We start from the raw sequence: 22899 nt of genomic DNA, 5'->3' as shown, positions 1-22899 counted from the left end.
TGATTATAAAAACAGCATTATGCCAACGTAAGTGAATGCCTTTTTAAGAAAACACATACTATCTGCAGTGAAGAGTATGTGTATGCAGTGAAGAGTATGTAAGTTGTCAAATGGTTCAGAGAAAATGTATTATGCATTGAGAGAATAGTAGTGTAAATGGATGCCATCTTAATATTTGGTGACTCCTACTAAAAGGCATAGGGGAATTCTTTGTATTACTGTTGCAACTTTTCTGATTAGGTGAAATGTATCACAATGTTTTGAAACAGAGTTAGCAGTATTGCTAAATGCATTTATTATACACTGGGTTAAAAGAATCCAGAGGAGAAATGACTGTCTGCAAGGGAAGGGGAAGGGACAAGGTAGAAAGACAAGTGAGGCTATCAAGCCATATCTGAAATGGCTTTTAACCCATCTCTGAAGAATGAATGACTTTGTAATAAGAAGGCATGGGTAAAGGAGGTGGGGAGAAAAGTGCCTTAGACAGAGGGGACCCCATGGACAGAGGACAGTGGTGAGAGTAGGTTTATATGAAGACCTGTGGGTAGTTCTGTGTGGCTTAAGTCCATTAGAAGAAGCAGATACAGTTTAGAAGAGACACTGTGGTCAGCTTGAGAACAGTTCACATAGCATTTAAAGCATCTTCTAACTTTAGTACATGGATTCTGTTGCAGCACAAAAGATATAATTGGTCTCCCCTCCTTGTCAAATTTCTTCTGATCTATGCAAATAGGTGTACATTATCTAATTTTCATTCTCTTGATCCTGATAATGGCTAATAATGTCACTAAAGATAGATATAAACTATTAAGACCATGAATAGAGGGAGGATAGTTTATATACAGGTCTTCTCCAAAGATGAATTCATATTGCTGAAAAGGAACTGAATTTTACTGAAGACCTGCTATGAAAGAGGCATCAACTGGGCACCGGTGGCTCATGGTTCATGCCTGTAATTGTAGCCACTCAGGAGGCTGAGATCTGAGGATCACGGTTCAAAGCCAGCCTGGGCAGGAAAGTCCGTGAGACTCTTATCTCCAATAAAGCACCAGAAAACTGGAAGTGGACTGTGGCTCAAGTGGTAGAGCATTGGCCTTCAGCTGAAATGCTGAGGGACAGCACCCAGGCTCAGAGTTCAAGCCCTAAGACTACCCCCCCACCCCACAATCACCCCCCCCCCTCCACCAAAAAAAAAAAAAAAAAAAGGGAAAGAAAGAGGCATCATACTTTGTGCAAGGGAAGAATGAAAAATCCTCATTGTTACTAACATGTACTTGGCTACATCAGAAGAGTATACACTGGTAGTTAAAAAAATGAACTTTTAAGTCTGCTTATGAAGGATATGTAGTATCTCGGCCACGGTTACCTACGAGGCAAGGCTAGAATTTGAATCAAAGATGTCTTTGCTCTTTTCTATCATTCCATATTTTTAGTCAAATAATAAGTAGTGAGAATATATTACATAGTCAATTATACCATATAAACTAGGAGTAGAGTAGCAAATAAAGTTTCTCTGAGCTGAAATTGACATGAGAAAGAATCAAGCATACATGGATCTAGGGCAGAGGAAAACCCAGATGTGAAGGCCTAAAGGAAATAGTGAATTTGGTTTGTATAAGAAACAAAAAGAAAGGGAGATGGTATCAGAGTGAATAAAGAAAATGATTGTATAAGATAATAAAATAACATAAAAAAAGCAACAAATGGAGGGAGTGAGGAAAGAAGAAAAGAAGAGGTGAAAGAAGGCAGGAAGGAGAAAAAGCAAGACTGGCTCTTATTAGAGATACAATAAATCATGTGTTCTAAACCACATGAAGCTGTAGAATGGAAATAATTCTTTTTTTTTTTGGAAATAATTCTTCATGAAAAAGTTAAATCAGCCAAATTAACAAATGAGCCAACTTGGGGATCTGTAACATTTCTTTTTATGCATATACAGAGGTGTTTCCTCTTCCCAGAATGGAAGAAGTCCTAGATACTGGGACTTGGTTCCAAGGTGAACCAAGTGCAAAGGGCATCACTGAGGAACCAGTCACGGACTGTGAGGGTTGGCTGATTTGGGGAGTGCTATCATGAAATGGTGACAACTCACTAAGTCAGGCAGTTCGTGGTTCAGAAATGATCAAGGACAACTATCAGGACTGGCAGAAATGTGAAAAATTTGGGGATGAGGAAATGTTACGAAATGTGTTCCCCAAACTGGGCATGCCTATTATCCCATCTACTTAGGAATCTGAGATCTGAGGATTGAAGTTTGAAGACAATTGCAGCCTATCATATGGCTTTTGGATGTCACCTCCTAAGTAAGATAGGCAAACAAATTTTTGGTTCCCTGGAACCCAATTTTAATTCAGAAGCAGCTATCAAAAGTGTGTGGGGGCTGGGAAGGTGGCTCAGTGGTAGAGTGCATGCCTTGCATGCCAGAGGCCCTGGGTTCGATTCCTCAGCACCACATAAGCAAAAAGAAAAAAAAGCCGGAAATGGTGCTATGGCTCAAGTGGTAGAGCGCTAGCCTTGAGCTGAAGAGTTGAGGGACAGTGCCCAGGCCCAGAGTTCAGGCCCCATAACCGGACCCCCAAAAAAAAAAAAAGTGGACTGTGGACCCCTTGCATCCCTTAAGATTGAAAGGGACCAAAATAGTTTAGAGGAGAAATGAAGTGGATAAACAGAGGAGGAGACTGGGAAATTAAATAAATAGATACTAAAAGAATCAGATTTAAATATTAGAACCAGGAGGTAAAGACTGAAAAACCTCAGTTCAACCCTCAGGACATGTGAACACACACACGCACGCACGCACGCACGCACGCACGCGCGCGCGCGCCAAGTTTCCTTCATCTTTTTGTTATAAATGAGTGTTTATCTTTTGTTTTTCTCTTCTAGTCAGTTATTATTGACATTCAAAAACTTTCATTTTATTACTGTAATAGTTCCTCAAAAATCATCTAGGAAACTAAGAATAAAATTCAGCAACAGAACTTACATTACTGGTTTCCAATAATATTTTCTTAAGAACCACCTATACTTATTTTAAATAGGGGATTTTACAAGTCAGTATGCATTGATGTTGGCGCATGATAAATGTTACACTGAAAGCTTGCCAGCAAAATCTACAAGGTTTATATATTCCCAATAAGACAGCAAGTATAGTCAAATTTATGAACTGCCTAAGTCACATCTATTTCCAGGAATGTGAAAGATATGAGTTGTTTTAATACACATAAACTTGCTACTGGAATTAATGAAGGCAGGAGCTGGTAATAGGCAGAGATGAAAGGCAGCAATAGGTATCTGGAAGAGAGGCATGGGACAAGATTTTGCTGTTCATAAAGATTACTGGCTCAGATAAGGCCTGCTGGGAAAATCTATGATTATCTTCCTGTTTCAAAGTTTTAACAATAATAACATGCAAAATCCCCTTTGCCTTATTTACAGGTTCCAGAGATTAGGATATCGATATTTTTGGGTACCATTCTACCAAGTACACATGGTAAGATTTCTAAAAGTACTGACCTATTGTCAGTTTTTCTATATGTCATCTGTTATCTCCTTAGCTTTCTGAAATTGTCTTTCAGCCCCACTAGTCCAGAGAAGTTGCTCTTACTAAGAACACATTGAAAGGAAAACCATCTCTGTTTTCCATTATACACAGGCTGCATAGGAGTTGCTCCATCCTCCTTCTGAAATATCTCAGTTTTCAATTCATTTTCACCAGGCTTTCTCAGTTTTTTTTTGTGTGCTGGCAGGCTTTAATTCTCAGCTTCTGGCTCAGCTCTGATCCTTTTTTACCCTGTTCTATAGGTTTTCATGTCTACATACTCTCCATATACTGAGAAAAATGATACCTCTATGTTTTGAGTTCCCTGTGAATTTTATACTCATTTATTTGACTAACTATTCATCATCCCTAGAAATCTAAAAGTCATTTAGAAAATAGTATAGCCAAAAGATACTCTTTTGGTTGTCCACTAGGTAGACAGAATTAGAATTAAATTCTTTCCTTCATAATATAGTACCATATATAATTTTCCCATATTACTATTTCTATTTATGTATCATAAGCACACAATAGAGAGAAGAGTTGGAGAGATGAGTGAATAAAAATCAGTTACCACAAATGATTAATCACAAGGCCAAAGCTGGAATGAGGAAAGAGATTGTATGTACTGGGTAGTGGTGGGAGAGAGAGAGAGAGAGAGAGGAGAGAGAGAGAGAGAGAGAGAGAGAGAGAGAGAGAGAGAGAGAGAGAGAGAGAGAGAGAGAGAGAGAGATGTGTGTGTGTATGAGAGAGAGACAGAGACAGACAGACAGACAGAGACAGACAGACAGAGACAGAGATAGGGGAGAGATACTATGAAACGAGGAAATAGCATATTAAGGCCAAAGCTAGAAAACTATGAAAAGTGAAAGGAAAAATAGATAAGGAGCTGTTTTCATCAGTGATCAAAGAATTTGCTATTAAGTACTGTGCCCCAAACTTTCCTGGTAGAGCTAGCAAGCACTTTATTAGGACACAGAGAAGCATCTTGACCACCTATGAAACCAGTCTTCCTACTTATGGTTTATTGGAAAAAGCAGCTGAGTGGAGGGCAGGAGGTGGTTCAAGTACATACGTGTATGTGTTCAGAGACTGAGAGGTAGTGAATGTTGGGTCTGGATAAGGGTTGAGTATCCTTTGCCATTCTTAACTCTGGCCATCTCGTTTTCAAAAATTAAAAAAAACAAACAGAACATTAGTTAAATAGTGTTTGAGGTATCTTTCTTTGGTATAAATCTTGGGGCTTGAAGTCAGGGTCTGAATGCTATCCTTGAGATTTTTTGCTGAAGGCTAACACTCTAACACTTGAGCCAACTGCTCTACTTCTGGCATTTTGGTGGTTAATTGGAGACAGGAGTCTCATGGACTTTCCTGTCCAAGCTAGCTCCGAACTGTGAACCTCAGATCTTAGCCTCCTGATCAGCTAGGATTAGAGGTATTAGCCATTGGTACTTGGTGATATCTCTCATTTTTGTAATTAAGTAAATGTCTTTGGGTGAGGATAAACAAAAATGGAATCAGAAAATATAGTATGGTATATCTCACTCAACAAATATTACTGAATTACCTCCATGTGCCATGTTCTGGGAATATAAAGATGAAGCTATTAAGTCAGTACTATTTAACATGGATTCATGTAGACATGGAAGACTAAAATCCTTTAGTTCCTCATTAATGCTATACTGAAAGCCTAGCATTATTTTCTGTGCTTCAGGGGTAGTTTATAAAATATAGTAGATATAAAATAATGTTTGAGACCTGAAATGTTGGCTTCTTTAATAAATCCCTACCCCCAGCACAGCTGTTTCTCACTGAATACTGCAACAGTTGGCAAACTGATGCTTTTACCTTTAGCCTCTTATGACTTCTATCCTTTAGTTAATAGGATGGTTTTGAACACAAAACCCTCTTTAGTAAAAGCATTCAAAAGCCCTCAGAGCTCACAGGGTGAAAAGTAGCTCCTTCAAGTGTTCTCTAAATGAAGCTGTGTACTTTCTATGCTTTCCTCTCCAGCCTTACCACTCTATTTCCCTACAATCTAGTCACTTAAACATTATTTGAAGGGTTGTCAACTATACTTTTTGTGTGTGCTGGTTCTGGGGCTTGAACTCAGGTCCCGAGTGTTGTCCCTGAGTTTTTTGATCAAGGCTAGCACTCTACTTGAGCCACAGCTCCACTTCTAGCTTTCTGGTGCTTAACTGAGCCTGGGCTGGCTCTGAACCACGATCCTCAGCTCTCAGCCTCCTGAGTGGCTAGGATTATAGTGTGAGCCATTGGTACCCAGCCTCAACTATACTTTTAATTTAAAAACAAACAAAAACTCTGTCTTCACTCATCTGCTGGCTAGCGTTCTGTCTCCATGATCATTTTAACTATTCCTTAATCTAGAACCCTTGACCTCCAACCTCCAATCACTCATAAAAGTTGAGTCCTATGTATGTTGCTACTTTTTTGCGGGGAAGGGTGGGGTTGGTCATGGGGCCTGAACTCTGGGCCTGGGCACTGTCCCTCAGCTCTTCAGCTCAAGGCTAGCACTCTAGCACTTGAGCCACAGCACCACTTCTAGCTTTTTCTGCTTATGTGGTGCTGAGGAATTGAACTCAGGGCCTCACGCATGCAAGGCAAGCACTCTACCACTGAACCACCTTCCCAGCTCCTGTATGTTGCTACTTTAGCAATTAAAATTCTCTATTTGTCTTGTCACAGAATTGTGAGTTCCAAAGGCAGCTAACTGAGCCAATGACTAGGCTTGTTGTAACCTGATAGCTAGAACTTGTTTATACAAGTTGTAGCCTAGGATTTATGATTTTAGTTGTACTGTTCTTGTCTCTAGTTTTCCCTCTGTAGTCTAGGATTAAAATTTTATCAACTATCTTTCTGTTCCAGATTCTAAAATGGATTGTATCATCATGTCCTGTGTAGTTTTATAATAACAAAAAATAGAAAAATCCTTAAAAGTATAAACATTACTTCTCATAGAAAAAGGAAGAGACTTTTGGAAAGTCTTGTTTGTATATTTAGCTCAACAGGTGCACTCAAAGGCATAACTTCCACTGGCTTTCATATTTGAATTAGCAGGTATAAAGACAGACAGAGACAATAACACTATATGAAGTCATAGGAGTCTGTTGTATAATCCAGAATAGCAATATACTAATTTTAAGTAAAAATATAAGCACGTCATGGCATAGACAGGTTCTCTACCTGTTAAAAATGTATGCAAAGCTAGCTAAGCTACAATCTGAAAGTGACTTCCCCAGCATCAAATCAGAGCAATGCTTTTTATTTATTTGTTTTTGTTGGATCGGATCTTGAACTAAAGAACTACACTCTAGCTTTTTTTACTCAAGGCTAGCATTCTGTCACTTTGTGTACGTGGTGGGGCGAGGAAGAAGGGTCCTGGGGCTTGAACTCAGGGCCTGGGCATTGACTCTGTGAGCTTTTCTGCTCAAGGCTAGCACTGTACCACTTTGAATTACAGCACCACTTCTGGGTTTCTGGTGGTTTGTAAGAGGTAAGAGTCTCAGAGACTTTCTTGCCTGGGCTGGTTTTGGACCTCAATCCTTAGATCTCAGCCTCCTCAGTAGCTAGGATTATAAACTTGAACCACCAATGCTCAGCTACTTTGCTTTTTAGATTAAAAAAAATAAAACATGTGTCTTTCAGTTTTAAGTCACTCAATATGATCTAAAAAAGAAATAAGAAACGAAAGTTTCTGGCCTTTTCTAAGTAAGAATGCTGGATTAGCTGGAAGGTTGGTAGTTCCTATCCATCATTTTGGGAGGTCAAAGAGCTTCAACTAGCTTAGTGAAGGAGAACAGGAGAGGCCGTGAACAGCAGGCATGCAAGATTCTCTTTAGAGAGCAGAGCTGTGTGGCAAGTGAGCTGGTCTCTTTGGAATTAAGCAGGAGACTTGTCAGGAGTTGTTTGCTACCTATTACCAACATTAGTATTTCCATGTTACTAAAGAGATGGGAGGCCCTTCAAAGAACTAGTACAGCTTCACTCTGTTTTGTAGAATGACATTCTCAAAGCAAAACAAGCATGTGCTCCCATTGGGGTTAGAACTCAGTGCAATATTATACCATACCATTTCTTTGTATTTCCTGTCAGGGATTTGGAAGTCCACAACCAGGTTTTCAAATGAAGTTTGGAAGTGGTGAAGCCAGTGGAGAATGGAATATGGGCAATACCACTCAATTCTTGGTCTAACAACAGCTCGCACTACTGGAAGATCTCCATGATTTCTCCCTTTAGACTTAGATATGAACACAGACAAATCACTTAAATACTAAGCTCCAGTTTTCTGTAAATGAAACAGATCTGAAAATAATTATAATTAGTTTTGAGTGACCAATAAGTGGAAACAATGTATATAAAGGAATAGTAATGAATTTATTACTTTTCCCTATTTACCATAAGAAAGGAACATTTGAAACTTACTTTGAACTTTTAAACATTTGCACAAGGTGGGAAGGATGGAGGGGATAGTATAATCAGAAAGAGAACAGAATCACATACAAAGAACATCTTGTTTTGTGAAATGAATTGTGTAACTGCATTCTTTCCACATTGTATCACTTGCTTCTCAGCCAGGAAATGGAGAGTGAGACCACTGAAGTGCTATCATGGAAAGATCCACTGGGGGACCTTCTGAGGTAGAAGGATGGGCAGGGGAGCTTACTAGAGGGAAGGATGGAATGATAAATGCTGGAATGATGGTGTATGACCTGTTTGGAAATGCCACATGAAAGGACTTTTTCTGCCTTCTGAGCCTGGTCCTTCTGACCATCTTCCATTATAAGCCTAAGGTCTCTAGAGAGACACAGAAGAGAAGTGAGCACACTCCTCTGAAAGCTGCAGCCACACAGTGAGTAATGCTTTTTATCAGCCCATGTGTGCAATCAGAAATACTGGACAGACTCTCAGATCTTCTGGCTCTTCAGAGCTGCCTAACTGCTCTATATAATCTAGTAAAACAACAGATTTTTCTAGGCAAGCTGGGTGCTAGTGGCTCCAGCTATGCATGAGGCTGAGATCTGAGAACAGAAGTACAAATCAAGTTTTCCAATTAACGAGTAAAATGCAAGAAGTGGAGCTGTGGCCCAACTGGTAGTACACCACCCTTAAGAGAAAAAATCTAAAGTGCCCAGGCCCTGAGTTCAAGCCTCAGGGCCTCTCTCTCTCTCTCTCTCTCTCTCTCTCTCTCTCTCTCTCTCTCTCTCACACACACACACACACACACATACACACACACTTCTCTAGGTAAGAAGAAAATCAGAATATTTCTGAATGAAGTCTGCAGTACCAGAGCATGTTTTATAAGTAAACAAAATTGATTCCATTCCCAGTTTCAAGGCTCACTGCTTCCCAGAACCATTACCTCACACACATGCAGAGGGATGACAATACTGATAGAAGGTATAGGTTTCATGCAGCACATGGGTGGAATGGTACATTTCTGAGCCAAAAGCATGTCCCCTCCACATCCTAACCCAAATTCTATCTCAAGCATCACTACCCTAATTTAAGCCACCCTTATAGAAACTATCTAGTAGATTATTGGGAGGCAGAGTGGTAGAGTGCCTGCCTAACAAATGTGAGGCTCTAAGTTCAAAACTCAGTCCCTCCTCAAAAAGAAACTAAATTTTTTCCTTCCTTCCTTCCTTCCTTCCTTCCTTCCTTCTTTCCTTCCCTCTCTCTCTCTTTCATTCCTTCCTTTTTTTCTCCTTTTCTTCCTCCCTCCTTCTCTTTGGGTCCTAGGGATTCAACCCTGGGCCTTCTCTCTACCACTGAGTTATAACTCCAGCTCTTGAAATGACTTTATTAATTTAAATATTTTTATCTCCTCACTAGATCAGAGTGGTATGAAGGCATGAATACTGCTTATCTTTTTTTTTTTTTCCGGTTAGTCGTGGGGCTTGAACTCTGGGCTTGGGCACTATCCCTCAGCTCTTCAGCTCAAGGCAAGCGCTCTACTGCTTGAGCCACAGCACCACTTCTGATTTTCTAGTGGTTTATTGGAGATAAGAGTCTCATGGAGTTTCCTGCCCTTGCTGGCTTTGAACCTCGATCCTCAGATCTCAGCCTCCTGAGTAGCTAGGATTACATGTGTAAGCTTGCTCATCTTTATCACTGCTATAACTTCAGCTTGCCTTCCAATTAGGTGCTCAATAAATATTTGTCTAGTGAACAAATGAATGCTCTAGAAGTATAGACAAAAGGCTCTAAGATAAGGAAGGGTTAGTTTCCATTCACTCAAATTCACCAGTATCTTTTAGACTTAGAAAGATGGGATTATTGTTATTTTCACTGCTACTAGAAGTCAAATCTACTTTGGATGAGCTCCACTAATGTTACAATAAAAATATTGTATATGGTTCATTTAGTCTGTGGCACATTGCTAAAGTATTTAATATATACTCTCTAAATGGTAGTGGTTACTTTTATAATAGTCTTAAAACAATGATAATAAAGCATATTTAATAATGGCATAGCATAATATGTATTACATAGTAATGATAAATATAACATTTTAACTATAGCAACAACAGTACTAAGATACAAATTGTTTTAATATTTGCTATTTGTCAGATGTAAGCATTTTGCCCATGTGATATCATTTATTTCTCACAATAACTTTATGAAGTGGGTATCCTTTTTCAGATGTAAAGTGAACAATTTAGAGAGGTATACTCTTAATTGTATTTTATTTTTTGTCAGTCGTGGGGCCTGAACTCTGGGCCTGGGCACTGTCCCTTGGCTCTTCAGCTCAAGACTAGCGCTCTATCACTTGAGCCACAGCGCCACTTCCAGCTTTTACTGCTTATGTGGTGCTGAGGAATCGAACCCAGGGCCTCATGCATGCAAGGCAAGCACTCTACCACTGAGCCACCTTCCCAGCCCCGAGAGGTATACTCTTTAAAGCTACAGAGCTAATAAAAGACAGAGCTGGAGCTCAAACCCATGACTGCCTTATTTCAAAGTCTGTGCTTTTTTCTATCCTTCTATAGTCCTTCTCAACTACTCTCACATCATGGTGTTACTCCAGCCCATCACATAGCCCTAATACCTGAGGAATATATTTGCCTTTAGAATTACATTGTTCAAACTGCAATATGTTGGAGCAAAAGACACATATCAGGCAAGATGGTAGTTGCCTGAGATACTTAGATTTTTTTTACCTTATCCAAAATTCTATGCCTGGCTTTTTTGATGCTTAATTCTGTACTACTAATGATTATTCTCTGGAAGACTCTGGTTTATATGTAAATTGTTGGCCCTCACTTCTCCTTGTCTATTAGTGAAGCATGCTGGTGAAGATCGGCTATAGGTATTCTCTTTCATCATCTAGGTCCTAGTTCCAAGGGCTGAGGGTGAATTTTTACCTTTGGTACCAGGCGGTTGCAGGTTGTCTCCAGTCAAAGAACACCAGCCCACAGGAAATATGTCTCGAGAGTCAAAGCGGCACCAGTAGTCAAAGGCTCCTCGCCATCCATCAAAAGTGACAAGCACCTCTGAGCCCCGGACATCCCCAATAGTGGCGGGGCAAATGAAATGTGGGTTCTTCCTGTCCACAGCTTCTAGCTTCATTCCCATTTTGAAGAAGTTGTGGGAAGGTGATGGAGGCTCCTAAATGAGAAACAGAAATATACAGCTCTAGACACAAAGATAGATGCTTTGTAAGCTAGCTAGCACATTTCTGTGTTGTTTGGATGAGTAAAAGTAAACTTTTTATCTTTCTACTTTTTCTTTTTTTTCTTCTTTCTTTCTTTCTTTCTTTTTTTTTTTTTTTGTTGGTTGTGGGGCCTGAACTCTGGGCCTGGGCACTGATCCTCAGCTCTTCAGCTCAAGGCTAGCGCTCTACCACTTGAGCCACAGTGCCACTTCCAGTTTTTTCTGCTTATGTGGTGCTGAATTGAACCCAGGGCCTCATGCATGCAAGGCAAGCACTCTACCACTGAGCCACCTTCCCAGCCCACCTGTTTTTATCTTTCCAAATAGTCTCTTTAAAAATTTTTTTCATCAGTCTTTCTGGATTTTATGGACAACATCGATGAATGAAGGCTTTCTAATTTTTTCCACGTTTTTTCCCTTAATATTTCCACCTTTTTTCTTTTTTTGGTTAGTCATGGGGCTTAAACTGAGGATCTGGGTGCTGTCTCTGAGCTTTTATACTCAAGGCTAGTACTCTATCAGTTTAAGCCACAGCTCTGCTTCCAGTTTTCTGGTGATTAATTGAAGGTAAGAGTCTCATGGATTTTCTTGCCTGAGCTGGCTTTGAATCGTGATTCTCAGATCTCAGCCTCCTAAGTAGTTAAGGTGTGTGGTTTAGGTTATATACAGCTACTTGCTAATTTTCATTTAATGTTTTGAAATTTCTAGGCTTTTTATTTCTTGATGCTTAATTTTTTTAATCTGCCATATAAGAATATTGTGTATTACCTCTTTTCAGTTCTTTAGTCATTTTCACATTCTTAATTTACACTCTCCAGCTGCTATTTCTTGTCAGTTTTTTTTTTTTCTCCTTTGGTACCAGTACTGGGGCTTGAACCTAGGGCCTGAGGGCTGTCCCTGAGCTGTTTTGTTCAACATTAGCCCTCTCCCATTTGACCCACAACTCCACCATGGTTTCTATTGTCTGAAAGTCCTTGAAGTTTGTCAGGTCAGATTTGTTTTGAAAGTTTTTGAGGGCTTTCAATTCCGGACTAAGAGCTCATTTTAATGGCATTCACTTTCAGTATTTCTGTGATATCAAATCTCTAGAGAGATTTTGAGCTTACTTCTGTCTAGCACCAGAAATACCTCCATATAACTTTGGAGTTTTTGGACCATACAAGGAATAGATGCAAACCCCAGACTATAAGGAGAAGACTCTTTAATTAGAGATGACTTCATTCCTACACTTTCCCAGAGTCCAGTGAAGACTTCATCATCAATCATATTTTTTGCGCAGGCAAACATTTGAGGGCTCTGATTTGATTTTTTTCTCCCTAAAGTTCCTTTCCTGTTGTATATGTCAATGTAAAAAAGACAAGATTCTTGGAAAGTTAAGATTGATTAAGTCCCTTAATGCAACAATAAGTTTGTTTGTTTGTTTATTTATTTATTTATTTTTGGGTCCGGTTGTGGGGCCTGAACTCTGGGCCTGGGCGCTGTCCCTCAGCTCTTCAGCTCAAGGCTAGCGCTCTACCACTTGAGCCACAGTGCCACTTTCAGCTTTTTTCTTTTTGTTTATGTGGTGCTGAGGAGTCAAACCCAGGGCCTCATGCATGCTAGGCAAGCGCTCTACCACTGAGCCACCTTCCCAGCCCCAATGCAACAATAAGTTTAATACAAGCACTTAACACTTTTTTCCTTCCAATTTTTTGGCCTATGAAGATTTTTCTTACTTTCTGGTATGTACATCAAAGTACTGAAAAATATATTTGTTGGATTTCCCTCACTCCTGGCATTCTGAGGTGTTTTATAATTAAAGTGCTTTCAAGTTGCCTAGTACATTTTACTTTAGAAGACAGAATGCTCTTAGGATTTAGACAGCAGAAAAAAATCTAAGCTAGTCTCCTTTACAGTAACTGTCACCCCATCGGAGTTCCTCTTGAGAAAGAAGAACAAATACTACAGGTTTTAGATTTCTGTTGCCACTTACTAGCCATATGATTATGAGTAAGTTCCTTACTCAAAAGTATGCTTTTTTTTTTGTTGTGGTTGGTCATGGGACTTGAACTCAGGGCCTGAGCATTGTCCCTGAGCTCTTTTTGCTCAAGGCTAGCACTCTACCACTTTTGAACCACAGCTCTACTTCCAGTTTTCTGGTGGTTAACTGGAAATAAGAATCTAAGACACTTTCCTACTGGGGGTTGGCTTTGAACTGTGATCCTCAGATCTCAGCCTCTTGACTAGCTAGGATTACAAGCATGAGCCACTGGTGTCCAGTAAAAGTATGCTTCTTTAATTGTTAAATGGATCTAATAATTCTTAGTTAGAATTTGGGTATTACATGAATATATATAAATCCAAACATATTGTAGGCACTCAAAAAATAGTCTCCTCCTTTATTTATAAAAGACTCTGAGAATTGTTCTTTTAGATTTGTATTACATTCTTTTTTGGGGGGGATCACTGTTGGGGAAGTCTGGCACTGAGGTTTTAATAAAGGGCCTATACTTGCTAGGTAGATACTGTACTTATTCAAGCAATGCCTTTAAGTCTTTTTGCTTTGGTTATTTTTGAGATATAATCTAGTTTTTTACCTAGGCTTACCTGGACTTCACCATTTCTCGCAGTAGCTGGAATGACAGGCACACTCCACTATCACCAGTATTTGTTGGTTGACATGGGAGCTAATAAACTTTTTGCTGAAGCTGCCAATGAACCCTAATTCTCCTGATTTCAGCTTATTGAATACTAGGATTACAGATGTAAACTACCATATCCAGATAGATTTGTATTATATTTTATAGTTCTACTAATAAACACATATTAATTTTTTCTTTTTTCTTTTGACATTACTAGAAGTTTAAACTCAGGGCGTCTCGCTCTATTTTCCACTATTTTTTGGGATAAGATCTTGCTTCCTGCCTGGACACATACTTGAATCATGATCTACCGACTATAGGCTTTCTGACACCACTAAGATCATCACAGATATGAACCACCGTATTCAGCTTCCATACCTGAAAAAGGAGTCTCACAGACTTTTCTGCCAGTCTAGACTAATACCACTATCCCCCCTTACCCCACCCCCAATCTCAGCCTTTTAGTAGTCAGTATTACAGGTAAGAGCCACCATAGTACCCCATTAAATACATTTTAATTTCTTAACAACCCTAAAAGGTAGTGATAAGGTCTAAAAGGATCTTGTAATTCATTTATCATATTTTTGACAGCTATGTCCTGCAAGGCAGGAATATTAATACATTTCTACAAGAATAATGGCTTCTTTATAGGTACTGAAACATTTTTCAAACTAGTTTCTGTGAAGGAACTTAGGCCATAAAAATAATGGAGACACAAGAAGCTCAGTAATTGAGAAGTAGCAAGTATTTGACCTTAAGCAGCTTAGCTTGAAGGACAGCATACCTTGTGGAAAATCCTGATGGGTGCCATCTCTGCTCCATTTAATGTCTTCAAAAGGAACATAGGCCAAGAAGAGGCATTCAGCCGAAATCCTGCAGCAAACATAAGGAAGAACAGATAAAAAATGTTCTAAAAGGCATGGAGCAATAAAATTCTTCCTTTTGGAATCCAGATTACTGCCACAATTTATGCTATGATATTAATAGAATACAGACTATTAGAAAGTATTTAAAAGTTAAATAGAAGAATGTTTCATTAGGCAGATGAAGAAAAGGAGGAACATTGCAAGAAATGTAACTGGTCCAGGCTATTGCTACAAAATAGGTAGTGCATGAGGGTCTCTGAACCAAGTTCCTGACTCTAAGAAAAACAGCACAGAATATATATCATAATGTCTGGAATATTTCCTTGAAAAATCCAGAGAATTGATTAAGATAGGATAAGCAAATACTTAAGAAATGTAGACAATACAGTGTAAAAGAGGAGGAGAGGAGGTCAGCCGGGTGCCGGTGGTGGCTCATGCCTGTAATCCTAGCTATTCAGGAGGCTGAGATCTGAGGATCATGGTTCAAAGCCAGCCCGGGCAGGAAAATCCGTGAGACTCTTATCTCCAATAAACCACTAGAAAACCAGAAGTGGCGCTGTGGCTCAAACAGTAGAGCACTCACTTTGAGCTGAAGAGCGCAGGGACAGTGCCCAAGCCCGGAGTTCAAGCCCCACGACCGACCAAAAAAAAAAGGGGGGGGGGAGAAGGGTGTATAAGTCTTAAGAAACCAAACAAGTCAACTGAGAAGCTCAATGCACAACTGAATAACTGGTCTAGCTCAATATAAACTCACTCACAAATTTTCTCTCTTTCATTCTCTTACAAGAACGCATGTGTATACACATATCAAGTATAAAATGCTTTTTTATATTTCTTATTTACTTAAACTAAGGATCAGGAAACAGTGAAACTGGAGGTTATCCTACTCAAATTTCTTAATTTTCCAAAAGATTAAGGAGATAACTAGAGAGATAAATTGTTCATTGTCCATCAAATAAAAGTCAATAAAAATGTACCATTTAGTTAACAAATTGTTAAAATTAAGATCACTGTTGTACTTAGGTTTTCAAATTTGAACTCGAGGTGCTCCAGGTGATAGAAGTCTCATAGACTTTCCTGCCTGTGCTGGCTTTTAACTATGAACCTCAGGTCTAAGCCTCCTGAGTAGCTAGGATTATAGGCATGAGCCACTGGCACCCAACAAGGGTAAGAAAACTAGGATTTGAACTCAGGGACCTGTGCTCATTAGTCTTGGCTGATCAGTTGCACTCTTCTAGCCACACCTCCAGCCTGGTATTTTCTAGTTATTTTGCAAAGTCACACAGACTTTTCTGCCTGGGTGGGCTTCAAACGTGATCCTCTGAGTCCCAGCTGGTACCCAGCTCAATTCCATTTGAAAGCAAAGCGTTACTGAGGGTCTTCTATCTTATCTGGACTTTGAGGAGTTGTCATCCTCTTAGCACTGGATATCTTTATAATAGTATCATCATAACAGCCAAAATGTATGAATGATTGCCATGTACTAAATACTCCATATGCCATTTTTTAATCCTGGAAATAATACAATGAGGCAGACAGAATTATTTACTCCCAGTTTAAAGAAGATGGAAAGTTAACAAGGAAGTAGATTATGTAAAGTCATGCTAGTAAGTATGGGGGACAGGTTTCAATATGTGATGGTTTTACCCTAGACCTCAAGGCTCTTTACTAGCGAGCTTCTTCAAAAGCAGGGCAAGGCCTGAATATTACCAATTAAATACTCAAGTGTCCTACTCTCTAACTTCAAGGTGAGGAGAAATCCTTTCCTATCAAGTATAACTTTAGTTTATCTCAACATTCCTGATGAGTCACAGATAGTAAATACAGTGTGTATACCACTTATTTTTGAAGTAGATTAAGTGGCAAGATTGCCTTGCATTTTCTCTCTCAGGGTAAATGCGCTTACAGAAAAGGAAGAAGGGGGCTGGGAAGGTGGCTCAGTGGTAGCGTGCTTGCCTTGCATGCATGAGGCCCTGGGTTCGATTCCTCAGCACCACATAAGCAAAAAGAAAAAAGCCAGAAGTGGCGCTGTGGCTCAAGTGGTAGAGTGCTAGCCTTGAGCTGAAGAGCTGAGGGACAGCGCCCAGGCCCAGAGTTCAGGCCCCACGACCTACCCAAAAAAAAAAAAAAAAAAAAAAAAAAGGAAGAAGGGTGTGGTTTACTGTTAAGGAAAAGAAGAGGGCAAGAGAAGATTGGATATCATAAGCTGCTGTAGAGATGGAAATCTTATGCAGATTTTGCAGTTCATTCTATTTTAGATGGGCTTGTTTGGGGGATCACATGAAGAAGAAGGGGTAGGCAGGGGAAACTGGGCTTTCCCTTAACAGGACATATAATTTTTAGAACCTCAGTGATAGCTAGTGAGAGCCTGGGCCTAGTGACTCACCCAGTGGAGGCTGCAGCATACCACCATTCTTCTCACAGTTCCCAATAGGCTGAATCTCAGCTGAGTCAACCAGCCGCCAGAAGTCATTCTTGTTGTCACTGCCATCAAGACGCAGGCGGAGGCGAGCACCTGTTAGTCCAACTACTGTGGCAATACAGGTGGATGTCGTGTTTCTGGGGTCCTGTGCTTCCAGTTTCATGCTGATTTTGAACTCGTTGCTTGGAGGTGTATATGACTGAGGAGAACAAGAGATTCGGCAGACTAAGAGTAAGCTGAATTTTCAATAAGGATGGAACCTAAAAACATATGCTTTAAACTCAAATTGGCTACAGTTGGGTAAGGGACTACCAGTCTGAATTACTCCATAACATGTAGGAAAAAAGTTTTATACAAAATTACTTTCCTCAGAAGCATCAAATATTGACTCATACCAGTAAAAATAAATCCAAACAAAAATAAGTGTTTCATAGTCCAGCTATTTAGTGCTTCCTTATCCCACCTTCTCCAACACTCTACCCTTTAGTATCATACGGTAATTCCATTAAGTTAACATACCTCAATGTCTTCCATGGAACATTCATAATAGTAGTCTGTATTATATATCACACAAATTATTAGGAGTTTATTTTTTCTTATTTTGACTAAGATTACAAACAAATTCATATAATCAACAAATAATACACTATACACTTTTGTTAAGTCTTGACTTTTTATATACTTATGACAACATACACAACTGCCAAAGTATCACCAGTGAGGATCATGAACATCATCATCACTTTCAAATTCTCACATGTTCCTTTATAATTGCTTTTTCTGGCATCTCTGAGAAATTCCATGCTCAGAATTGACTTTCTATCATTATAAATTGATTTACATCTTCTAGTCTTAGGTAGAATCATAAAGGATGTATTCTTTTTGTTTAGTTTCTTTTAGTCAGCATAACTATTCTGATATTCAACAGTATTATTGATTGTATCTCTAATCTGAAAGTCTGAAACTCAAAATGTTCCAAGTCTCTACCATGGTATAACCCCTATTTTCACTGTATTTGATGTTGGTATAATTTGTGGAGGGGAAGGGAAAAAACAAATTGTTTAAATAGGGATACAGGTTAACCCATTGCAACAATGAGATGTACAAGACACTATGTGGAAAAACAAACTTTACAACTTTGGCCAAGGGGGGGAAGGGGAAGTGGGGGCGGGATGGGGGATATAGGGAAGGGATGGGAAGGGGAAACAAAGGAGGAGGCAACAATGCTTGATAAGAAATGTACTCATAGGGCTGGGAAGGTGGCTTAGTGGTAGAGCGCTTGCCTTGCATGCATGAGGCCCTGGGTTCGATTCCTCAGCACCACATAAACAGAAAAAGCTGGAAGTGGTGCTGTGGCTCAAGTGGTAGAGTACTATCCTTGAGCTGAAGAGCTGAGGGACAGTGCCCAGGCCCAGAGTTCAAGCCCCACGACCAGAAAAAAAAAAAAGAAATGTATTCATCACCTTGCCCATGTAATTGTAACCCCTCTGTATGGTATTTTCACAATGAAAAAAAAAATCTGTCCAAAAAAAAAAAGCTCCAAATCTGAAATTTTTTAAGAAACTGATATGATGCCGTAAGTGGAAAATTGCATAGTTTGAAATGATGAGTTGCACTCAAAACATAGGTACTCTAAAAATATTAGATAAAATTGCTTTCATTTTATAGGTATACATGAAACAATAATGGACTTGGCTCATACCCTAAGACATTTCATTATATAAATGCAAGCGTTCAAAATCCAAAAAAATAAATCCTTAAACACTCTAGTCCTCAAATATTCAAATAGTGGATATTCAACTTACACTTCTTTTTTATTATTGCTGAATAGTATACATATTGATGGTCATTTTCGTTGTTTCTAGATTTTGGATATTATAAATAAAGCTGCTAAGAACATTCAGGTCTTTATAATACACAGTTTTCCATTGACATTTGTAAAAGATTAATTCAAATACCAAAATTTGTGGATGCTCAAATCCATTATATAAAATGGTGTGGCATTTGCATGTAAACTATGCATAGCTTCCCTTATATTTTCTTTTTTTTAATGAGTTTTTTTATTGTGAAAATACTGTACAGATGGGTTACAATCACATGAGCAAGGAAATGAGTACATTTCTTATCAAGCATTGTTGCCTCCTCCTTTGTTTTTCCTCTACCATCCCTTCCCTCCCATCTCCACAACTACATTCCCCCCCCCCCCCCCCCCCCCCCCGCCTAAATTGTAAAGTTCGTTTTTCAACATAGTGTCTTGTACATCTCATTGTTGCAATGTGTCAACCTGTATCCCTATTTAAACAATTTGTTTTTTCCCTTCCCCTCCACAAATTATACCAACATCAAAAACAGTGAAAACGGGTTATACCATGGGGGAGGGACATACAAAGCAACAAAAAAATCACATGGTACCTTATAAATACGTTCGAAACAATAGCAAGCAAGAAAAAACCACTTACCTTGGGGTTCATTTCGCTTAACATAATCTTATCTGACCTTTTCTGCTTGTCTCAGATATATACTAGTTATTGCAAATAAGGGAAACCTTATAAGGGCCTGGCTTACTTCACTTAATATAATTTTTTCCAAGTCTTTCCATTTCCTAACAAATGGGGTGGTGTCATTCTTTCTGATGGAGGCATAGAATTACATTGTGTCTATATACACCACATTTTCTTGATCCATTCATCTACTGAGGGGCATCTGGGTTGGTTCCATAGTTTTAATATGGTCTTGTTTGTGATCATTCTGGTAAATGCCCAAAAGTGGGATTGCTGGGTTGCCTCCACACTACTTTCCAAAGTGGTTGAACAAGTTTACACTCCCACCAACAATGCAGTAGGGTTCCCTTCTGGCCACATCCCCTCCAGCATCTGTTGTTAGAGTTCTTGATTATAGCTATTCTAACTGGGGTAAGGTGGTACCTCAAAGTTGTTTTGATTTGCATTTCTTTTATGGCTAGAGAGGTTGAGCATTTCTTCATGTGTCTATTGACTATTCTTATTTCCTCTTCAGAGAAGTTTCTCTTTAAGTCTTTAGCCCACTTATTTATTGGGCAGTTGTTTCTTTGAGGATTTGTTGTTGGGGGATTTAATTTTTTGAGTTCCAGGTATATTTTAGATATGAGATCCTTGTCTGTTGTATGGCTAGTGAAGATCTTCTTCCAATCCATGGACTTTCTATTTATCTTGCTAGGATGTCCTTTGCCATGCAGAAGTTCTGCAACTTCATGCAATCCCATTTGTCCAACCTTTCTTTGATTTGTTGTATTTCTCTCCCCTCATATTTTCATTTTGAAACAGTTTCTTCCCAGGCTATCCTGGAACTTACCTATTTTTACCAAGATAGTCTTAGACTCATGATCCTCCTACATTAGCCACCTTCATGCTAGGATTACAGATGTATACCACCATGCTTGGACCACCCATACACTAGATTACTTAAAACACCTAATAATTGTAAATGCTATGTTAATAGTAATATTGTTTAAGGAATTGTTTAAGGGTATTGTTTAAGGAATAATGATAAAAAATACGTGTGTACATGTTCAGTACAGAAACAATTTTTCCAAAATATGCTTGCTATGTGGATGGTTGAATACATAAATGTAGAAGTCACAGACAAAGGGCCATTTTCTTTTCAGTTGCATAAACATGTAAGAACGGAATACGTGGATCACATGATAGGTATAAATTTAACTTACATACCTTAAAAGTATAAATTTAATGTTTTTAAGGACTTCTATGTTGTGCAAACACCATACCTAAATTATGATACAGTTTTTTGCTGACCACCAGCAAAAAACTGTTTATTGGGTGTCACTTTCCATTTACTTCTCAGTCTGATCTTTAGAAACTACTAGGCTACCTTTTGTTTCTAAGTATATTTGCCTATTTTGGACATTTTATATAGATGTAATTATATAATATGTGGCCAATATGTGAATGATTTTTTACCTAGCATAATGCTTGGAAGGATTATCATGATACAGTATGTATCAATGCTTTATTTCATTTAATTACACAATAATATTGCATTATGTAGATACACTATGTTTATTAATTTATCATTTGATAGATATTGGATCTTTGTTTTTTTTACTGTTATGAATAATGATGTGATAAACATCATGTGATGTATTTTTTTTGGGGGGGTCCGGTCGTGGGGCCTGAACTCTGGGCCTGGGCGCTGTCCCTCAGCTCTTCAGCTCAAGGCTAGCACTCTACCACTTGAGCCATAGCTCTACTTCCGGCTTTTTTCTTTTTGCTTATGTGGTGCTGGGGAATCGAACCCAGGGCCTCAGGCATGCAAGGCAAGCGCTCTACCACTGAGCCACCTTCCCAGCCCTGTGATGTATTTTTGTGTGGACATATATCTTCTATTTTCTTGGGTAATACTTATGAGAGGGATTGCTGAGTTATGTGGTAATTCTGTTTAAAACTTTGAAGGTGGTGCCAGTGGCTCATACCTGTAATCCTAAATATTCAGTAGTTGAGATCTGAGGATTGAAGTTCAAAGCCAACCCAGGCAGATAAATCTAAGACTCTTATCTCTACCTAACCAGTACAAAGCTGGAGTAGAGGTGTGACTTAACTAGCAGAGTGCCAGCCTTGAGTGAAAAAGCTTAGCATGAATGAGAAGCCCTGAAATTAAGCCCTAGTACCAGCACAAAAGGAAAAAAAAAATTGTCGGTCATAGGGCTTGAACTCAGGTCCTCAGCGCTGTCTCCCCGAGCTTTTGTGCTCAAGGCTAATGCTCTACCATTTTGAGCCACAGTTCCACTTTTGGTTTTCTGGTGGTTAATTGGAGATAGGAGTTGCATAGACTTTTCTGCATGGGTAGGCTTTGAACTGTGATACTCAGATCTCAGCCTCATGAGTAGGTAGGATGAGCACCTGGAGTAAAACAAGATTTTGAGTAATTTAAGCTGAACTGTTTTCTAAGGTGGCAATAGGTGTCCATCATCTTGTCATATTCTCACCATTGCTATTCTTTTCCTTTTAAAGTCATCTGGTGGATATGAAGTAGTATATTGTTGTACTATTGATTGACAATTCTCTAAAGATAATGGCAGTGTTTCTTTTATGTGATAATGTAATTTATAATACATATAAAGAAATATCACTCCAACTATTTGTCCATTGTAAAATTGTGTTCCCTTCCATTGTTGGGTTGTAAGAATTCTTTATACTTATGGAATAAAAGTCTGTATTATATATGACTTACAAACATTTTCTCCCATTATAAACGTCTTTGCATCATCTTGATGATGGAATTGAAGGTTTCTAATTTGGAGGAAGTTCAACTTACCTATTTTATTGTTGCTTATTCTTTTGTCTTGTATGTAAGAAACTATCATGTAAGCTAAAGTTATAAAGCTTTTACCTCTATGCGTTCTTCTAAGACTTTTACAGTGTGAGCTTTTACATTGAAGTCTATGATCCACTTGGAGTTAATTTTTGTATATAGTATGAAGGTAGAGTACTTCACTCTTTTACATGTGGATATCCAGCTATTCTATAACTATTGAAAATCCAATAAAACTGTCTTGACACCCTTACTGAAAATCAACTGATCATAAATTGATGGGTTCATTTCTGGATTCTCAATTCTAATTAATCTATGTCTATGATGCCTTCATTTCCTTTGTTATATACTGTATAACTTTCAACTGTTTTCCATAGAGGCTATACAAATTTACATTCCTTCTAACCAAACGTAAGTGCTCCTTTTTCTCCACATGCTTAACAGCATTTTGTGTGTGTGTGTGTGTGT

The 22899-nt window shown here is 38.8% G+C and overlaps 1 protein-coding gene across 6 annotated transcripts in view; it reads right to left on the bottom strand.

Annotated features, from left to right (window-relative positions):
* Positions 1-22899, bottom strand: part of LOC138837834 (polycomb protein SCMH1) — a 116023-nt gene that overhangs the window by 41057 nt on the left and 52067 nt on the right. For all 6 annotated transcript variants that reach the window (XR_011375465.1, XM_070036832.1, XM_070036828.1 and 3 more), the window contains 3 exons: positions 17089-17323; positions 14621-14709; positions 10927-11170 (listed from right to left, as the gene is read on the bottom strand). Coding sequence is in view for 5 of the 6 variants with exons in the window: in XM_070036832.1 (XP_069892933.1) it covers positions 10927-11170; positions 14621-14709; positions 17089-17323 (568 nt within the window). In the remaining variant the exon portion in view is untranslated. The remainder of the gene's footprint in view (positions 1-10926; positions 11171-14620; positions 14710-17088; positions 17324-22899) is intronic.

The sequence above is a fragment of the Dipodomys merriami genome, unplaced genomic scaffold (assembly GCF_024711535.1).
Source record: "Dipodomys merriami isolate MVZ:Mamm:240054 unplaced genomic scaffold, mDipMer1.0.p SCAF_277, whole genome shotgun sequence".
Classification (NCBI taxonomy): Eukaryota; Metazoa; Chordata; class Mammalia; order Rodentia; family Heteromyidae; genus Dipodomys; species Dipodomys merriami.
Note: the sequence above shows the minus strand (reverse complement) of the source record. Positions and strands in the feature narration are given on the sequence as shown.